Consider the following 21908-nt stretch of genomic DNA (forward strand, 5'->3'; position numbering starts at 1 on the left):
TTAATTTATATTATGCATAATACTAGAAAAATTAAATAATCGTTCCCAGGCAGCAGCCTAGCCATTCCAGTTAATCATTACCTTAAAACTGAAAATAGTCTGAACTGTTTAGATATAGGATCAACACTGTATTATTTATTTAAAAAAAAACTAACAACCACCTCCCAAAATTCTGCTCCTGAACCTGCTAAAGGGTTGCTGGGATGTTATCAGTGCCATCAGCAAGATTAATAGCATGAGTGAGAGAAGTGATTCAAATTCCACAATACTTTAGACAGCTCTGAGTATTTGAAACATCTGCACAGGACTTGCAGCTACTGGACTTATGAGAGAACTGCACTCTTCTGGAGCAATAGCTGGAATGCAGGTGGGATATCCTACTGATCTTTCCTCAGGCTTCTGGCTGATAACATATTTCCGGTTACAAGACAAAAAAAGGAAATATGCATTTATCTGCAATATTTTGCATTTCACTTTCCAGCTGAAATGTATTTAATAACCTCAAAAACAAGTTAATTGCACTAATTTTTATGTATCATTAGTATAACATAAGTAATTTTACATTCATCCCAGATAGTGCTTTTGTTCTTTGATGGATGTTCTATAAGTAGCAGAACTGCACAAACATGTGAGATGGAAAATAATTCTGTAGTTGAATCTACTTTGTTTGGGGGGGTTGGACTAGATGACCTCCAGAAATCCATTCCAATGTAAATTAAGTGAGTCTATAAAATATAGATGCAGTTTTTAAAAATACCCTTGTGGAAAAGCCATTCAGCACAGTACCTAATATCACAGGCAAAGAATAACTGTATTCTGAAGATTATAAACTTTGGTGATTAAAAATATCACATATTAGGCATTGGTTTTAGTATATTACATCTTTCACAGCCATTGAACAACAGGTTAAGTCACAAAGACCTATTGTGCTATTGGTTTTTCAGTAAAGTACTGTTAAAATCATTGGGAAATAAAACAATGGCAGAATGATTCAGCAAATCATTATTGTCCAAGTGTCAGTAGCTAGACTGTGATAAAACTCTTCCACAGAAGAGTTTTCCCCAGAGATGCTGAAGCATGTGAGTGACGGAACAACAAGAAACAGAGACATGTTACACTTTACATCAGGTTTAATCTGAATTTTATTGTCCCTAGAAAATCGGCTTTTCTATAATGTGGTCTCTAAAGCAATACAATTACAATCTCCTATATCCTTGATGTGTGGCTGAATCATGGACATACCAGGAGGCCTCTGAAGTAGAGGAGAAAAGGTGTCACTTCCCAAGGCACCTGTAGCCTGATGATGAATCAGTAACTTCCTGTTCTGCCCTATCACCTTTGTCAGTAAAAGCACATCTGTCTGTGCTTTCCCCTATTTCTGTGTCCTGTTATCATATACTATAAGGTCACGTTGTCTTGTTGCAACTGCTTATCCATGCATAATATCCATTAAGTATTTTTACTATACAAATATGAGAAGTTTTTTCAAAAATATGTATAGCAAGTCAGTAATTATTCTGAATAACTCAGAGGAAAAATGATCATTTGTTCACTTATGGACAGCAATTCAGGAATAGTAATAAATAAGCGATAGGCTACCTATTTTGGAAAAAAATCCAATACCAAGAGAGTGTAAAATATGGTGACAGTTCAGTCTGAATAAAAAAATATTAATTTTCTGCCCAAGTTTCTTTAAACTCATTGGAGATTTTAAGCATCAGCTTGTAAATGCAGAAAGAAATAGATATTAACTTAAATTAATTTGAGACAGTCTCTATTTAATCATACAGATTAAGTCTGTAGCTACCAGTTGCTAATAGAGACAAGCCCTTCAAAACCCCAAAACATATTAAAAAAAACCCTCCCTCACCTCCTGTACATCACATCTCTGTGAGGGAATATAACAAAAAAATGCCTTCCAGAGGTTCTCTCTCTCTCTCTCTCTCCCCCATACTCAATTACTGAATTTTCTTGTCCTATCATGTTAATTGGACTAGTTGAAATTCACTTTTATTATTAAACATGACTTTAATAACTACTTTGCCCTTCACAATTCTAAACTGGTAGCTCTATCTTGTTGATTGAAAACACTGAACTTGAATGTAGAATGAAAAAATACAGAATTCGGTACCAGTTTCTTCTTCTCCATTACAGTTCCTCTTTTCATGATTTTAAATACCCTAGAGATATTTTTAGAAGCTAAAATTAGGGATTAAAGGAATTTCTCTTGTCAGTTTTAGATCTTTAACATGTCTAGTTTTCTTATTTGAGGTCTCTGTTTATTTAAAGCTACCTTGCTGAAATGGAAGCCACCCACAGAATTTTTTCCATGAAAATTAGATATTTGCAATATAATATTTGTACTGTAGTTCCATTCCTCCATCATACACACTACATCTAGCTTCAGTGGTCTGAACAAGCAAAGGCATGCACATAATTAATTCCATGAGGGACAGCTTATTCATATATTTGCACACACAACTCTTGTTCTTTGTATATCAGTTACACATAATTTACAATGACTATTTCTGCTAACTTGAGTACTCCACGTAAATTAAATTCTAAATAAAGCTCCAAGTTTTCAGACATATTTTTGTTGTAGCTTGATCAAACATTTTCTATTGTCCTACTTGAGCATGAGTGCGTGCACACACACACACTGGAAATGGCTTTTTCTATTCTTTAGCTTGTGCTATGCAGTAAAATGGTTATAAAAATAGCAACATGGCAACAGTTGCTTGCACATGTGGATGTCATAAACATTTTGTGTTCCTTTACAACCAAACTCAATCCAAAGCACTGTCGCAGCAGTGGGCCCACTCCAGGAGCCAGCACGGGGCTCTCAGGCACCAAGGTGATTTGCAAGTTGCAAGGGAGTAATACATACGGTGTGAATTAGCTGTAAATTAAATGCACAAGTGTTTTCTTTATAAGTGACATGTATTTCGGTGGAATTTCTTCACAGAAAGGGTGATTAGGCACTGGAATGGACTACCCAGGGAGATGGTGGAGTCTCAATCCCTGAAGGTTTTTAAGGAAAGACAGGATGTGGTACTTAGTGCTGTGGTCTAGTGGGCATAGTGGGTTTTGGTCATTGGTTGGACTCAGTGATCTGAGAGATCTGTTCCAACCTAATTAATTCTGTGATTTTGTGATATACATACATGGCCATAGGACCCATGCTTAAGAAACTACAGGAATATAGTTAAAAACAACAACAACAGCAACAACAAAGCAAACAAGCACACTTTTTTCTGGGTTGTGAGTGAATATGATCCAAGAGACAGCCCAGAGGTATCAGAGGTCTCTCCCAGTTCCCTTTAGCCATTGCCCACCGGGGTCTTTCGCTGGCCGACCCAGGATCCCTCCCCGAGTCCTGGCTCCAGGTGTGGGTACCCCTCGCTCGCCACTGAGCTCCTTCCCCAGCACGAAGCCCTGTCTTGAATCACGCCCAGGCTGGGGCTCCCATTTCAGTGTTACACCATTCCTACTTTGTCCAGTTTTGGGACTGTCAGTTCAGGAAGGACGCCGAGGTGCAAGTGAGGTGGTGAAGGGTCTGGAGCACAAGTCCGATGAGAAGTTACTGAAGTAGCTGTGGATGTTTAGCATGGAGGAAAGGAGGCTCACAGGACAACTTACTGCTCTCTACACTGCCTGAAAGGAGGCTGTGGCCAGGTGGGGGTCAGGCTCTTCTCCCAGGCAACCAGCGACAGGACCACAGGACACAGAATCAAACTGTGCCAGAGGAAGAAATAATTTCTTCACAAAAACGGCGATTAGACATTGGAATGAGCTGCCCGGGGAGGAGGCGGAGTCACCGTCCTTGGAGATGTTTAAGGAAAGACTGGATGTGGCACTCAGTGGCGTGATTTAGTTGAGGTGGTGGTGATCAGTCATAGATTGGACTTGATGATCCCAGAAGTACTTTCTTAAACTGACTCGGTGATTATAAGGGCGCGCTGGGGACACTGACCCCGAAAGCCCAGCCCGGCCCGGGCCGTGTCTCGCGATCCCGCCCTGCGGCCGCCCACAGCGGGGCTCTAAGATGGCGGCGGCCGCCACGGCCGGCGGGCAGGTGAGCGGGCGCGGCCCCTCCTGTCCCCTCGGCCCGCCCCGGCCGCTCCCCGCCCCGCTCCGGCCCGGCCCCAGCGGCCCGAGCCTCGTCCCCTCGCTGTGGTCGGCACGGCCACCGCACCCCGAGGCGAGGCGGGCTCCGTACTCTCGCGGCGGAAGGCTCGGCTCCCCCGCCCGGCCCAGGGGCTGCAGCGAGCGGCTCGGATCCTCCGAGAGAGCCGGAGCAGGCCTTGCTGTCGTTCCTAGGCAGCAGCTGAGCACGCCTGAGCCGTGCGGACCCCGCCGGGGCCGACAGGAACGGGGCTCCAGGGTGGGGAGAGGATGAGATCTCGCATGCGAAATGCGAATGTTTGAGCACAGCCTTCCTGACTGTGACACCCGGGATTGGTGCTCTCTGCCGTAGGTGTGCCTTCCCCGCCGTCACTTCGGCACTCCCCATCGGTGTGTCCCGCTGTGCCGGGCCTGACATCCGCACACTCAGGGTGTCTCACAGCTGCTTTTCTCCAGAATTCTCTTGGTCATCCGTGGGCAGATTTTGCACGTGTAGAAACAAAACGATGGCCATTTATGGCAGATCTTTCCCCTACCCGACAGCTGCAGCTGACAGCTGGCCGTGCCGAATTCTGGGCAAATGGCAGGGCCCACACAGCCGCTGTGGAACAAGAGGCCTGCGAGTGCCTGCCTGCCTCTGGTCAGTGTGCCACAGGTCCCACACATTGGCAAGTTATTTTGTGTAGCTTTAGTACACCCAGAACACGCTGGAGTGGTTGTGCAGCCAATACAGGCCACTCTCAACGTGCCTGTCAATGCTTCCAAGCCATTTTGTACTTGTAAAGTTGTATCAACTTTAAATAATAGTGATCATAATGATGTTGGTCACAATAGCTCATGTATTAAACCCATTTTTTCTGATACACAGTTTTTATCAACCACTAGTAAGAGAGATCCATCATTCTTATATTAATGGGTTTTGTTGCTTTTGCAAGTTATCACACATCAGTAATGTACTCTGAAAATAAAAATCATGTCTGCATTTTTTAATGTTAAATTTACAAGCAGAGTTTTCTAGATGCATAGTTTTAAAAGGTCATGTGCACAGTTTTAAAGTAAAGCTGCATAAAATAAAGTTGCATTACAGTACAGTAAGCAGTTTCCTTATTTCTGCTAAGTACTGGTTAACTGAGCTGAGTGAGAAGCCCATTCTCCAGTTAGCATGTTAATTTCTCACTTCGTGTCTACCAATTACCATTCTCCACTGGAAAAGAAAATTAGTGTAGCCAAATCACCACAGTATTCTTATCAATTTAAAATAGAGACTGGAATTTTGATACTTCTTTATCTCTCTTTGACTACGTTACAGTTTGCAAGGTGCTGTGATACATGTATTAATTTTGGTCTGCACATTACTTTAAGCACAGAGTTCACATATGTTACAATGTAATGAATCCATAGTGATGCAGCATATTATACTGACAAAGGTACTGTATACTGTCAGGCAATAGAAAACCAGCTGAAGATCTGTGGCTATAGGAGCAATGTGGATGTCGTAGCACTGTATCTGGCTAGACAGTAAGTAAAATATTTCTTGTTTTGACTTTTACCAAAAGTAGAGCACACAGTAAATTGTAATCTTTCATAGTGCTTTCTGTATCAGGAACTCTCTGAACACCATTTATATGTGAAATACCAGTAAATCGTATTCTTACATTATCTATACATATTGTGAATGAAGTGGTGAAGGTGCACTGACACACAGCAGCGCTGAGCTCACAGCTAACAGCCTCATCCCTAGATGCACAGTCTGTCTCCAGCAATCCAGAGTTGCTTGAGGGTCTGTGAATTCACAGAGTTGTACATTAATTTCTGCCATGGGGAGCAGAGGAATGAGACCTGATGGGCTGATCCCTGCCTGTTCTAACAGGCTTGTAAGGCTGGGTGGAAGGAGTATCAAGAAGGCAAATGAAAGAACACGGGGCCTGCCCAGTCTAAGAACTGCCAAATTTCTGACCTCCCTGAAGAAATGTGTTACTGCAATGGCAAAACTCACTGGTACCACCTTTGAGATTACCTGCATCTGTACTGCTAAGAACTGAAGGAAGGGCAGGGCAACATGAAGTGAATACAAGCACAAGAATACTTATTTCATGCAGGCATTACTGATGAGAGAGCTGATCTCCTCTGAGAGTTTTATGAAACAGCTTGAGATGTAGGGCAGATGAGGAGATGACATGCTCAGTGAAGGAAGGCAAAGCTTTCATGAACCTGTGGGTGATCTAGGTTGATAGAGGTGTATGTTGTAATATGAACATGCTGAGAGGCTGCCATAGAGGGATGGATACATGACAGGACATACTTCAAAGTTTTGGGAAAGCATGCTTTGAATTTCTGGCCAGGGCACAATTCCAAGTGTTGCATACCTGTCTGCAGCCTCACAACTGCATCCACTGCTCACATGGTTGATAGCATATAGAAAAACTAACATAGTTTAATACTTCAGGGACAAGGTTTTCAAGGTCTCTTGGTCCAATGAGTAGTGCTCACTAATATGTTTAAATTCCTTATCACATCTCCTAATTTACACTGAGAAAGTATTTTATGTTTTGTGAAGTAAAACATATAGTTACTGTCAATTTTTTAAAAAAATTGCATTTTAGAAAGAAGAAAAAAGGTAAAATTTAAGTCAGAAGTTTAAATAATGAGAAAATTACAAGGTGCATACTTACTAAACAATACAATTATTATACCACACATGTAAAGAATTAAGACTGTGCATACAGTCTTAATTCGCATATTTTCTATTTTTAAATGCTTAAATGTGTGCCCTCACTGACTTTCAAGTATTTTTTTTTTTGGTATAGAATAAAAAAAATGGCAGATACAGGAGTGATCTGTCTTCCCATTAAACGATTTTGGTAAAGATGGTGCAAGATGGATTCTTTAATGATTGGATAGAAGTGAATTCCTTTTATTCTGTATCAGTTTATATGAACTTGAACCTCAGCCAAGCTCAGTATCAGATCATGCCTCCTTTACTGTTGGTTTGACATATTTTTCTGCTAGCTGAAATAAGGAAATGAAAAAAAAATAATTAAAGTCAATCAAATAGAAGGGAGTGAGTTTATATTTTTAAACCACTGCTATTAAACAATGTATTTTGGACACTGAAGCTGTCATCCCTGGAAAACTGATTAACTTAGCAGTAGGTAGAAAAATAGTGCTGCAGGCCAAAATGGATCCGTTTAAAAAAGACATACAGAGTCTGGAAATATCTAGAAAAGGACAGGCTCTTTTAAAATGTTAGAAGAATTAAGCTCTACCTGGGGCAAATTAAATGCCTTAATATGAAAAAAAACAAAAACCAAAATCAAAAAACCAACAGATTGAGGCTTGGAGATAGTCAAGATGAGGCTGTTACTAGACAGGGAGTAAAGCCAATTAAATGTGAAGCTGTAAACTGGTTATAGAGTGGCAGTGACCAAGAATATAAGAAATTTTGGCTTTGCTACCTGAAATGTAGTTCAGGGATGCACAGAAGAATTAGATAGGAGCTCTGTATGTCCTGTCAACAGCCATCTGCTTGTCCCTGCTACTTGCAGTAATGTCATTTTCTGTTATTTGTGACAGTAGACGTTAAGCTGCAGGGTTAGTTTTTATGGCTTATCTGAGGAAGCCAAATAAACAGTTTAAAGTGACAACATGAGAGGATAATCTGATTTTCAGTAATACAAGGGACTAAAAGTACAGCACCTTAACTTTGTAGGGTTTGCTCTTGACAGACTTTTCATTTGCGAAAGCAAGATGAGAAAAGGCATCCACCCTCCCTTTGTCTGTACCTGGAGGGTGTGTTGGAAAAATAACAACCCAACAAATAAAAAGACAACATGGAAAGATAGAGACCAGACTTCACAGTTGGAAAACAAACACACCTTTAGCCTGGTGATGTGAGGTTAATTTTTATTGGTCCTGTTACTTTCTGAAACACTGGCCTTCATCTTGCAACACATTAAAATCCACAGGGAAATTTTTATTATGGCAATTAAAGAATGTAAAAGTAATCTATAATTTTTCTAGTGGAAATTAAGAACATTTATTTATAGCAATGAAATAAAGAAGAGCAATTAGTTAAAGTCACTTGGCAGCTCACTAATATTTTGGTGATGGTCAGTAGGTAATTTTTTATTTATAGTACACTAGCAAGCTCAAAGTGCTAGATACACAATGAAACATAAAAACATACTAATGTGTGGGAGATCATTTCAACCTCAGTGGATGTGCTAAGTTTCTATGATAATAGGACAGGAGTGGAAAAAAGGCAAAATATTTCACAATATACGCTAATATGAAAAATAATAAAAAATGCACAGTGCTGTGCTTGATATCTGTCTTCTGTTGGCTTCTCTGGCACTGTGGCTGGACCATTCCTGCTGCACCTTCAAAGGAGTTTTGCTTTTAGCTTCATGTCCCCAGGGTGCCAAACTTCTCGTCCTGTGTTCTGAGCAGGATTTCTACACACTGCAAAGTACATGTCACTCAGACTCATAACTCATGCTGTTATGGAAAAGCAATTAATGTATCACCTATTTTGTTCCTGTTTCTTTACCACCTGCTGCCTTGTTATGTTTGCAGGTGTGCAGGGTGCTTACACTGTCTCTGCCATCTTTTCTTTGTGTCTTTCTCTGCTATATATTCTAAGGAAGTGTGCCTTTCTAGTTCTTGTGTATCATTTATGGAAAATTAAAATATTCATAGAATTAGTAAGCACACAATGTTAAGAAATTTGTTAATCTTTTCTTTTCTTCCACCAGAGGACTAAGAAGTATTCCAAGTCTATCACAGTTCCGCAGATTAAGATATTTGTGGATTAACAACAATAAGGTAATAAGATATTCCTTTAAAGAGCAGAACAATGCTCAATCTATACTCCCCGATTATTATTTTATGTTTTTGTCTAGCATAAAGTATTATGTAATTGTCAAACAAATAAATTATTCTTAATTTCCAGGCTAATTTAACTGTCAAATCTAACAGATTTGAAGAAAGCTTTTTTAAAAATTTACATTACAGAGTATAAGCTAGTGTATTTTCCTTTAGATTCACATCAGATTTATTAATTTTGTTTATTTAAGAAGATGAGGTTTTGTTCTAATTCCTGAGCTCCCAGTGTAACTAGAGCAGACAGTTTTTGGAACAGACTGAGGGGTGATGTGAATGTAGGACAGGATTGCAGGAAATGCATCGCTCTTCTTTTACATCCTTGCAGAAATGTATAGTTTATTTCCTGGCAGGCTGTGGTCGAGGTGAGGCTCCTTTTTGATGTCAAGCACACAAGAGTGACATAAAACTCTGTGAAATGAGCTTCTCCCTGTGCACAGGAAGCAGCACTGCAGTTCTAGGGATGACAGGGTAGGAATATTTTACTGTACAGTAGTTTTGCATGATTTTCACAGTGAGCCCAAATTGTTAAATCTCCAGAATTGCTTGCTTAGCTACATAAGTAGATCTGTGAGCAGCAGAAAAAATAAATTTACATTTCCTGTCACTTCAGAGCACATGTATATCTGCTGCCCCAGGCCAGCATCAGTTATATGGCACCTTATGTCCAATTCATCAAAAGATCTCTACTTTACTGACTATTGAAAAGAGCTAATGTATAGATATATTAAAATGTTGAAATAAAATCACAGATATAATAAGGCTTTTCCTCACATAGCTAAATGCCATTAAAAAAAGAAGGAATGGCTGTTGACTAAGCAGAACTGATCTTGCTGATCAAAAAAGAGAAATAAATTGGAGTTTTGCACAACTCTCACTTTTCTACCTAAGCAATAACAAAGAACATTATTTTGTTGCTCTATCTAACTTGTGTGGAAAGGTCACTCAGTGGCTTTTCATAGGAAAAGTCTCACTTAAATGCCTCAATAGGAGGAGCATATTTTTCTGTACTCAATAATTTTATCAGAAAAAAAGAAAACTTTGGATGATTCTGAAAACAAAACTTGCCACAAAATAGGGAAAACCACTGTACAGGGGAGTGAAAAAACTTCTGTCTTACGCTCTTCCTTCCAGCTTTCAGATACTGTTAATGCATGGAGCAAAGCCCATTTATTTTGGAGTCAGTGGAAAAATTCAAGGACTGAAATAATTCCTTTCCTAACAAATTACTTTTCATCACGGAATTCAAAGAGTCAGGAATGAAATTCTGTTTGTCGTTCTCATTTTAACTGTAGGGTACAAACTTCACCATTAGTACTCCCAGTTTCCGTGACTATCAAGGTCAGCTTGCTATCCCACTGCAGATCCTTTGCCTTGCACTGGAGTCTAAAGTGTATTGGAATTGAGCTTCTCAAAACAAGAAGGTGTGATTCCATAGGGACTGAAGATAACTCTTTATTGGGAATGCACCCATACACGTGCTGATATTTTTTTCTGTAACTCTAATTGATTCTCTAAATATGATTAGATGACATTTCTGGTAAATTAGAACAAATTTGTACTCTTTGAACCTACTGGTGAAAATATAATTTCAGAACAAGATGCTGTGTTTATTCCAATGATATATTTCAGGAATATTCTTAAACCAACATCGAATTATTATGCTCTTCAAGGGTCTTTTCTTAATAAAAATGATTTCAAATATGAAAAGAAGTAAGAGAAAATGTAGAGACCAGTCATCCAAGGAATTATGTTTCCAAATACAGCGTTAAATCTGTGGTTCCAAAAATTAGTTAAGGCTGTACTGCTTGTATTTGATTTGCAATTAGTATTTCTAATGAATGCTCAACTGTCAAGAGAATCCTTAAACCAAGAGTCTTAAACAGAAATATAAGAAACTACCTGTGGTTAAACAGTTTTCTAGAGGCCACATTTATAATTCTCCAACACTGCATTCAGAGTGACGTATAACAGTTTGCCTAACTCTAATTTCAGATCCAAGATTTAAACTTCTTGATCAAAAACTATTACTTGACTGAACTCTATCTCAACAATAATGAGCTGACAGATATATCAGGTACCAATCTTCCCTTTTTAGGTTGAGCTGAGGCCTATGCTTTCTTTTTTCTGTATTGGCATTCAAATTTATAAAACTGGATGACAGCACGTAACTTATTGGTAGAAAGCTCCCATGTATGCATAATTAATATACATTAATTATTAGATATTAAATTTTTCCAGCATACTTGAGTGGCAATAAGGTGATGTGTTCATTCTGGTCTAAGGGATGAAATGTAATTCACTTTATGTCAGGAAATTGTGAAATATTTTTGATCTTATGTGACCATATTTAATGCTGAGAATTTATAACCAAAAGTATTTTGCAAAGTTACTGCCAAACTTGTTTTATTTTAAAAATGCATGTCTTATACTTCAATTTTAGTTTTGCTTGCCCTTGTAGATTAAAATGGCTTTACCAGACTTGTGAATTTGTGAATGAACAGGCCAAAGCATAACACATTTCTAAATATTTTAGACATTTTAAATGTTAATATTTTATTTTTTCTGTCCCTATAAAATGCTGAGATGAGAAATGGTGTTGATTAGTTTCCGTGACATTTCAAGCAAACTTTATCTTTGAAAGACATAAAAAGACACAACTGTTGTTGGATACAACAGACAATACAGATGATAACAAAATATGGGTAAACAGAAAGGTATCATTAATAGAGAAATTTGGATAAAATACTGTATATAATTTAGAAAATGAGATTTCTAATCTTGATGTTGTGTGAGGGTGTGAACACAGTCTGGATCAAAATAATACTTTGTAATACCTTTTTAATACATCAATAATTACTTGACATGGAACTATTTTCTAAGGAATTCACTATTTATTACTTGTGAGACAAAGGTAGTATTAGGGATATACTATTGTTTGTGAGGCAAAAGTGATACTAGGTCAAAGGAAGTGAATTAACCAAACATTACAGGATTATGGTAGAAATGAAGGGAGGTAGAAGAGAAGTTGCAGTTGAGGCTGATTGGTTGATGCAAGGGTGATGTGGACAAATGGAAAAAACTGGAATGAAAAAATTTAGGCATGTGTTTAAAGGATGTGACTAAAAAGGTGAAAAGGATATTGAAATATCTTTCATTTATAGTTTTAATTAACATCTCATGCAATATGTTACCAAAAGACAGGCATAGATAGATAACTAACTAAAATACCAAATTCAGTGTACAACACAGCAAAATAATGTTCTAATAAAAGCAGCTACGGTGAAAATGATTAATTATTTTTCATTTTATTTCAGGTGCTCTGAAACACTTATGCTCATTACAGATTCTGTTTCTTCACAACAACGAGTTAAAAAAACTTGGCAAAACAGTGAAGGAATTGAAAGGAATGATAAGCTTGCAGACTCTAAGTAATCCCTTATTTTTATTTTGCAGAACAACAAGTAGTAGCTTTTTAGTTTCTTATCAGGACATTTCTTGTCTATTTCTGCATCATTTGCCAATAGCTTTTGAAGCTAATTAGCAATTTCAGCCAAATTTGACAGAAGAAAGAGATCTATAAGACATGAAAATTCCACTAAGAGTACCTCAACTGAGGAAAAACTGCTAAGTGAGTTCAGAAGTTAACTTTTTGGCTGCTGGCTAGCCAGTAGCTTGGATGAGTAGCTTGGAGGGTGTCTAAGCAGTTTACAGCTGCCTCTTTGTAATGGAACACAGGAGTATGGTGAGATTATCATAGAGGTGAAAGAGTTGGAAAATGGCTGTTATTGCTCTTGAGAGTGAGAGTGATAGATTATAGAACCCAAATTCCTGCCTCATTAATTCTCTTGCTTATAGAACTTCCTTTCTGCATCTTTTTGGCAGACTGTGGATTTCTAGAGTCTAGGAATAAATGTACTTTAGGTATTATTCATAACAATAGCTGTTAAGGAGCATACTTTCTGATACACTGGCTGAAGATAAAAATAGCACCATCTCTGAAATTTCAAATGAAATGATACAAAACAGTGTTGGTGCCACTAAGTTACAATGTAAGAAGTAGCCCCCAGGGAAGGTAGGATTATGTGCTATTAAGATATTGAAAGTGAAAATATAAGCAGTCTTTTTCCATGATTCCTAAAAGAATGTCAACATAGGTCATGCTAAATGCTTAGTACTTGGAGAAGACAGTAAACAAGTTTTGTGCCTTGGTGACATGGTAAAGGTGGTGAATGTCAGAATCTTACCAGGCTATCAAAGCTCCTTAAGCATTCAGAAAACTGAATGTCTGATTGTGGGAAAGGAAAATATGAATGAAAAATTAAACTTTTAATTGAACTTGACCCTGGACTAAAACTAAGAAAAACAAATCAAGTGTTTAGGAAGACAACATGCCAGCCTAACTATTGAAATTATTTTCATTATATGCAAGAAAGAAAAATTAGTCCATTTAAGAATGCAGTTGTTTGAAGTGATTAGGCAGCATCTGGAGAGACATCCTATGTATGAATGGTGCAGTCACTTGAGTTTAATGTTAGCTCTAAAAATTAATAAGGAGCTTCAACAAGCACAGAAAGTTCGTTGTACTTGTTGCAACCGTCTGTGGGAAATACATAGGAGATAGTTAAAGTGCTGCTGAGTTATCATAAATGGCAGTTTAAAAGGCACAGTGAAAATTTGATGTAAATTGGACAGGCTACCACCATAGAAAAGGAAATGTTTGAAAGAACAATCAAACAATATATATAATATAGTGATCTACCATAATTAAAAAAAAAAATAGTTGTTTAGTTCAAAGATTTTTACAAAAGTAAATAGTAATCAGTGAAAGAAGCTTAACAACCTAATAACCATAACTTTAAAGTCATTTCTTCTTGACCTTTGCAGTCATGAAAAAAATTGTCAATGTGTTTGCTTCAAGATTTCATAATAATGAATTCTCTAATTAACAGGTCTCTATGGGTTTAATAAAATGCCTTGTCATATTTGAAGTAAATTAAATCAGTAAATTAACAAAATTTATTTAAAAAGTCATATCCTATATATTGTATTACTATATAATTTATCTGCCTTCTTGCAATATTAATAAATATTAAATGGGTCCAGAATTTGCACTGTGTAGCTTTGAAAAGAGCTGTGCCCATAACTCACTTTTATAAAACAAAACCAGTGAGACTTCTCACTGTTATAACGTAGATCTTTTTTATTGCCAATCCTAATTAAAAAAAAAATTACTTGCTAGCCATCAGTAGAGCTCCTGGATGCTTAACAACATTTTATTATTTTGTAGCTCTTGGAGACAATAGAACAATATTAAAACACACTATTATTGTTCAATTCAGGAGTAGCATCGAGCTGCCAAAATGTTGCATTTCTCTTCCTGAAGGCTCTCTCGTGATTTTAGCCACTGCCCTGCACTGGATGTGTAGCATACCATCCTTCATCAGGTGTCTAGGGAAGACACTCAGCTTCAAAAGATTTACTGCACATGCTGCTTACAACTGCCTTTTGGGAGATTCAGAGTGTTTCTTTATGGGCTCACCTTGTGCTCACATCTCCCTTTTGGAATCCAAGATTTTAGTTACGTACTCTGTAAATTGCCTCAACTGATTTATTGTCCGCAGCTGATTTATTGTCCTGCTCAGAAAACTCAGACCTCAGAAAACTCTCTTGTTCACTATGTTTCTGCCCCATGTGGCAGAGGCACACTGTTTTCCTATACTCCAAATAGAGAAAACAGACAAAACTGTGGAGGAAGAAAGCATTATCCTAATTTGTAGAACTAAAATTGCATGACCTTGACAAGAAAGTAGATAGCTCAGCCAGGAATTGATCCCAGATGTTTTGTAAAACAAAACCATCTTGATCTGTACAATGGTTGAATTTATTGTAAAAATGAGTAGTAGAAAAATGTACATTCTCTAAAACAAACCTACAAATCAGTGTTGTTGAGCAGGGATGTAGTCCAAGCAGCATCCAGATTCACAACTGTTTAATATCAGACCTGGTTTGTGCCTTGGAAAAATCTCTCTTGAACCTTTATTCTGTTCCACTACCAAACATACCTGCTTTTAGAGAGCTTTCAGAAACATTTTTCTCTTTGGAGTGCTATAGTATATTTTCTGGACTCAAGAACAGACTTAACGGGTATATACATAATATTCCTTCTGATTAACACTTTCTAGGAAAAATTTGTTCAGTTAAAATAGAACTTTCTTTTGCTGCCACCTTGTGGGTGTCTTACTAATTTTAAGTGCAGCGATTTAAAAAGAGTTGTTAAAGAATTAAAATAAAAAGTTATCCTCTGAATGCATGAACAGGTGTTTTCTATGTAGGAGAGGACAAATGCTCATTCTAGCCTTGAAGTTGCATCTTCAAAATACCTGCTAAATCAAGCACTGAGCCCTCACGGGAGTCATTTTTGTCCTGAAGAACATGAAATTGCATCTTGTAGTTTACAAATCTGTGTGGAATATTTTCAGACTTTTTTCTTCTACTATCTCTTACTTGCTTCTGTAATACCATCTTCCTCTCTCTAACTGCTAAAATGACGTAATTATTTTACCCTAGAACAAGTATTAGCCACAGTAGACAGTAGTTGTAAAAATTACTAATTTAAGATTTTTTCCCCTGCTCTGGTCTCAAGGTGACAGCCTCCTGATTATTTATACTGTCTTAGAGGAACAGCATTTGTGTAAGGAGATAAAAAGCATTATTATGTTTTTTATTTAGAAAAGTGTTATAGAAAAGAGTAATAAACATTTTTTTATTGGCTCATCTGTGAGTAAGCCAGTTTCTATTTTAATCAGCCTCTGGTATCCCTGTCACTAAACAAACTAATTTGGCTAGGCTAACGTTCCACACCTGGCAAAGCAGCAGCACAGGGTTGATACCTGTCTCTGTGTTGCACAGGTTTGGTTATACAGGTAATGTGAACATGAACATAAACATTTCAGCCAAGTTGCTAATGGGCTTTTGGAGCTTGGTATCTCCAGTCTCAAGGAAAGCAACTGGGACCCAGGTCCTTAGGAGTTTAGGCCCTCTGAAAGATTTTTCTCTTACATTTCTTGAGTTTTCAAACTCATCATCTTTCAAAATATCAGAAGGCTGTGTATTTGCATTTCATATTGTATCTGTGGGATATAGCCTTTTATCAGCTCTGATAAAGTCTTAGGTGTCCTAAAGCTCATCTGATATTAATAACTCCATCCTCCTACAAATTTTGTGTCTTACATTTAAGCTGTCACACCTTAAAGACCATTGCTATTTAAAATAGGCATTGCCTAACAATACATAAGAAAATCAAAGCAAACACTTATGTTTTTTTTCTGTAGATCTTAAAAAATAAACAAAAACTAAAGGTTTGGAGTGCATGATGACACCTTTACTCAGTTCTTGCCTGTGGTATTTTGCACACTCTGCAGTAAGTCAGTTCCATGTTTAGATGAGTAACTTCACGTGTGTAAAGAGACTACTTTGTTTACCCAGCCGAAGAACAATTTGAATTTGGTATTTTGTACAAAACCTATGGCTCCTAGTCACCTTTAATTTTCCTGCCTTGCAAAGTTGTTGTTTTGCTGGGCTTGGGTTTTTGTAACATTGTTTTTCTTTTCTGTGTACGTTTTGCAGGCCTATTCCAAAACCCTCTGGCATATGATCCAGACTACCGGCTTTATGTGATATACTTTCTTCCTTCAGTTCAGCTCCTTGACAGGAAGTGTAAGGATTGCTTTCCTCTCTCACAAAGCATTGACAGTTGCTTTTCATTCTAACCAGTTTGGAAAAATAGGTGAAATTATCATATCTGTTCTTTTACATACATTTGTTGATAGAGAAAGAGAACTAATGAACAAGATACCTGTTTTCTGTAAGATTTATAAAGCAAAAAGAGTTTACGTGGTATAAACACTTTGTCAAATGTTTTTGATTTATTTTTCTTTTAAAACTGTGTTGGTTTTTCTTGTGTCTTGGTCTATTTGGGCAAAGATAAAAGCTTGTGCTTAGAAACATGTGCCTACCTCAGTGCATTCAGACTGTATATTCACATGGGTGAGTGGGCTTACTTAGGTTTAGATAATAACCTGAGCTATCTACATATTTATGTACATTTTAAGTATATATATACATATTTCTTGATAAAGTAAATGCAGACCGAGGTTTTGAATATAATAAATATTCACAAATTATCAAGAGATCTTTCACAACTTGTCTACTGTAAATTCTACAGAAAAAAAATTGTCTTAAGAATAGTCAGATTTTAAATCAGTGAATCTATAAACATGCCACAGTGCACCCAGAAAATCACCTTTGGTGATTTTTGTCTCTGGTATTTGGAGAACTGTGTGACTGACACAGTTCTGAACTGAAAATTACTGGAGAGTAATGAGAGTAGCTGATTCCTACCTCAGCTCTGTAAGAAAGTAGCAAGGAAAAACCAGCACCTTTTTGGAAGGGGACTGAGCAAGGCAGATGCAAGACATCTGCAGATGCTGGGAAGCTTGTGCAGCTGCCGTGAAGGAAAGCTGGTGGATAGGCCCCAGCAGGTGCCAGAGGTTGATGAGGAGTTGCTGGATCTGACCAGATGCCCATTTGCTCACACAGTCATTTTGCACAGGTACCTCCACTCTCCTGAGCACTTGTTCTTGTGTTACACTTGTGCTTAACACATCTGTCAGGCTGTTACTAAATATCACTTTTTGACTGGGGAGTGATGACTGAAGCTTAATGTGCTGAAAAATACGTGTTGCATTTACATGTCTAGAAACACTTCCATAAAACTTCCTGGATTTCATCTCCTAAATACAGTTCTACTGTACTCAGTCCTGGATTAAGATTTGAGGCAGTAATTTGTATCAAGCTATATCCTGGACTTTCTATTTAGTGAACTATTTCTCTAAAACATTACAAAGCTTTTTCACCATCTGTAGAACATTACCAGCATAGTCCTGGCTGTCTCCTTCACACAAGACATGTGCTCATGTTCCGTTACCTTCAGGCATGACTACTGCAGTTCCTTCCTAATTAGTCCTCTAGACACCATGACTCCAAAACTTCCCTGAACTGAACATGCTTCTGCCAGTTTCTTGTTCTAAAAATTTAGCTGACTTCTGTTCCATAGCTGAAGTACTAAATTAGTAATAGGTTCATAAAATTGAAGCTACCATCCCCAATTTAACAGTCTCAAACTATTTGTTCAAAAATTAGTTATTTCTCTTGAAGTGCAAAACAGGAAAACACTAAACTTTTCTATTGATTGCACTCTTAGGGTTTTCTCTGTAATTGACCAATGGGAATTGAATTGGCCTTAAACCAATTGACTTGTTTTTGCTATTAATAAAGACACTTCCAAATATTTACTGGCTTTTGCAAGAGATCTCATTTAAGCAGCATGGAAAGTCTTGCTTTCTAGCATCTTCATTTAAAACTTCTGATCCTACTGCACTCAGAAGAAAATACTTTATTGTACAGGGCTTCACCCTAAAGCCTTAGAAAGTATCCTACATGTTCCCATTTTGAACTGCCATGAAATTGTGTAATAAACATCATTATTGTTAAAAACTGCAGAGAAAAATATATGAATCAACTTTTGTATGCTGCCTTTTCAACTGATAGAAATAAAATTAAATTTTTTATATTCCTTTTAACAGTAGTTACACAAAGAGAAAGGGAGTTAGCGCTTCATCTCTATAACCCCAAAAGGACTTGGGTGATGCAGTCAATAGGTTTTGGGAGGAGAGTGGATACATCCCTGGAGACTATGGCAGGATCTAGCAGATGCACTCAACCAGCCAGAAGACCAATAATGACCTCAGGTATTTATAATACTCAAAGGAAGACATACATTTTTAGGTAATTTGAATTAGAAACTTTTTTTTTCACTCATCTGATAAAACATTATTGGTTTTAGTAATAAATTATAAATGCATCAAGAACTCAGCTGGTTTGCTTCATAAAGTAAATAGTTGTAGCAGCAGCAGGCAACATATGAATCCTACTGAGAGTATTGTGGCAGGTAAATTCTAGTCACACCCCATAGTTACAGAATTACATAGTTAAAGATAGCTGAAACATTTTTTGTCAATATTAGTCTTGTGTTTAGTTTTACTTATATTTAAAACATCTCAATACACTTCTGACTCTCAGTGCTCAGCATAATAGAGTTTTGATGCCCTCTAGTGCTTTTACAAGATAATCACCTGAGGAAAATATTTTCTTCTAATGTTCTAAATTTTATGAATCATGTCTGGTTTTGTAAGCAGATTCATCTTTACGCTTTCTAAGCTGAGAAAATTTTAATCATGTCTTATAATAGCATATAAAGCAATTTCTAGAGTTCTTAAAACATTCAGATCTGGAAGACAGCATGATCCTGGCACAAGAAAGTAGGCAAATACCACCTGAGACCATGAGACTTGTATCACAATCCAGAACCAACTTCAAAATCCCACACAATCTTGTCAGCTTTTTCGATGTTTCAAAAATAAAAAATCACCACTCTGCATAGATAACTGAAATTGTAGCATTTTAAATAGTGTGGATGGAAGTTTGCAAAGTAATCAAATTCCTGCAAGTTTTTTAAAATGTACGTATCACAATAGTAAAACTGGAAGCACCGCATTTAACAATGATTTTGAAGAGGTTGGGAAAAGGAGGAGAGTTTAAGCATATGTAATAATTTGTTTTGCTGATGATTATGAAAGAAGGCAGACAGCTGTCTTTGTCCCTACCCTGCAACCATACACATACACAGTGGCATCGTTTTCTGTGAAAGAAAAAAAAAGCCAGGGTGTATGTCTATAGGAAATAAAATACAAGAAACTTAAACCTACATACACTTAAAACCCAGCAAATACTTGCTTCGGTAGTAATTTAATAAAATGTTATCTTAAACATTTCAAATCACACAAGTTTTCAATAATTTGAACAAGCAATTTAGGATCAGAATAGCGATCAATTCTCAGCTACTCAAATTGCTGTACAGCCACTAATGTCATAACTTGAACTTTCTGTTATAGGTCATGAATTTGGAAATAACACAAATAAGTAAGTAATGTTTTCAGTGTCTTCTTCCTTTTGCATCTCTGAAGCATTTAAGTTCCTCTTCCTATGCCTAAAAAATACCCTAACTAGAGAAAATGTCCAGTAAAAATGAGCTTTTGAAGCCATTTCAGGTCTTTGTATTCAATGTAGCTGCAACTCTACACTAGGTTTGTTGTCTAAAATTTAGTATTGAAAGGTATTCCACATTTGGAAATGGGCAGATAAAAATGCCATTTATTTGTAAGATCAAACACTGATCACTAGAAAAAGCATGCTCAAAGTATTAGAGCATCAGAATAACTGTTGTGTATTATGTCCCAGAAAACGTTCTCCTGACTGGCTGTTCAAAAATACACTCTCTGGAAAATATTATGATTTGTAGAATGAAACTTTTTTAGTCTGTACATGCTATTACTTTTATTCTGTTCAGTTTAAAATCATAGAAATAAATGTAAAACTTTTATCTCTGTGTCTGGATTGAGACAGGAGAAAGGTTGGATTTTAATGTAATGACATTTCAGATGCAAAATTTTTAAGAGTAGATTTACAAACTTTGGGTATCAGGCTTGACTTTTTAGCTTTACACATGAAAAGATCTGAAAAATGCATTGAAGGAAATAAGGAGAGCCTACTTATAATATCTTTAACAGTACTCTGAGCACAGCTCTTTAAATATCAAGCTAATTTATGTTGAAAAATAAATTCTTACCTGCCTTCAGAGCAGTTAGCTGTCCTCATTGACAGAATGGATGCACAGCTGCCTCAAGTCTTATTATGTAAATGCTGAGGCTTTTGCAAGGTGATAAAAGTGCATTATACTCAGTGGAGATAGTCCTGTGGCTAATATGAGGTGTATTACTACAGGGACATCTTTAAGAAATAAGTTCTTACAAGAGAAAGTTTTAATACTCTGTGTGAGTTGGAAGGTTTTGGTTCCTTGTCAGTGTTGCTTTGATGTTTTGAATCTGCTGCTTTTCTCTCCCAGACTGCAGCTGTGGCAGGATACATGAACACAAGTCCACAATGATCTGGACTCAGAGATTGGAGAATGGAGATTTGCCTATGGGCTAGTTAAGAGATCCACAGTAGAATAAATGTGCATTTCCATTAACGGGTACCAAATCACTTGAATCATGTCCATTGAATCAGTGTTAAAAGTATACAACTATAACTTTTGTAGGAGAAAAAACTGAAAACAAAGAAACATTTTTAAATACTATGTTTTTTAAATAATTTATCATGATTTTTTCAAATAGAATCCCATTATTCTGACCTCTTCTCATTTTGTTTTGCTTTCCTAAATTTGGTAGAAGAAAACCTTCCAAAAATTTTAAATTTTTAAATCCTCCTTCTTAGTGTCATCATCACTGCTACTTTCACTTTCCAGAGAGTGTGTGTTGTAAATTAGTTCTGGAGTGGTTTGGAAATGTTCAGTTAATTGACTTGCTTTGTTCTTTTTGCAGAGTACCATTTGAGAACCCCGAAGATGCAGTTTTAGTAAGGGCAATGACAAGATCTCTAATGGAATTTTCCTCTCTGGACTGGAACAAAGTAGCCACCTGTCAAGAAAGACGGCTTGAAAACAAAGCAGAAGAGCCCTTTCAGAAGCTGACAGTCCAGTTTAGATGAGAAAAACATTTTCTCTCTCTAATGTTTACCCCATAAGTAGGTTAACAGCTCAGTAAAACAAGTACACAACAACACACATCTAATTAAGCGAATTTCCAGAAAAAAAAGTTAGTGTAACATTTCTTTTATCATATGTAGTATAGAGAGTGAAGAAATTAAGATAACAAATGATAAATAGTGGCAATGTTATAATAAAAGTTGTTTGAAATGCAATTCTTACCATAATTTTGTTA

The 21908-nt window shown here is 37.0% G+C and overlaps 1 protein-coding gene across 6 annotated transcripts; it reads left to right on the forward strand.

The window, feature by feature from the left end:
- Positions 1-2927: 2927 nt before the first annotated feature.
- Positions 2928-21888, forward strand: LRRC72 (leucine rich repeat containing 72). Of its 6 annotated transcripts, none has more exons than XM_014894408.2 (9): positions 2928-4075; positions 5570-5643; positions 8880-8949; positions 11002-11083; positions 12324-12437; positions 16636-16725; positions 18654-18818; positions 20022-20049; positions 21510-21888. In XM_014894408.2, exons 1-9 carry the CDS (start codon positions 4046-4048, stop codon positions 21673-21675), a joined length of 819 nt encoding a protein of 272 aa, XP_014749894.1. In that variant the 5' UTR covers positions 2928-4045; the 3' UTR covers positions 21676-21888. The 6 variants fall into 6 exon arrangements, with proteins under 6 accessions (XP_014749894.1, XP_088018698.1, XP_088018678.1 ...); XM_088162552.1 differs by lacking the exon at positions 2928-4075 and adding an exon at positions 4464-4765 and having other exon boundaries at positions 18657-18818; XM_088162545.1 differs by lacking the exon at positions 2928-4075 and adding an exon at positions 4471-4765.
- Positions 21889-21908: the final 20 nt, after the last annotated feature.

Source organism: Sturnus vulgaris, chromosome 1 (genome assembly GCF_052056855.1).
Source record: "Sturnus vulgaris isolate bStuVul1 chromosome 1, bStuVul1.hap1, whole genome shotgun sequence".
In the NCBI taxonomy this organism is placed as follows: Eukaryota; Metazoa; Chordata; class Aves; order Passeriformes; family Sturnidae; genus Sturnus; species Sturnus vulgaris.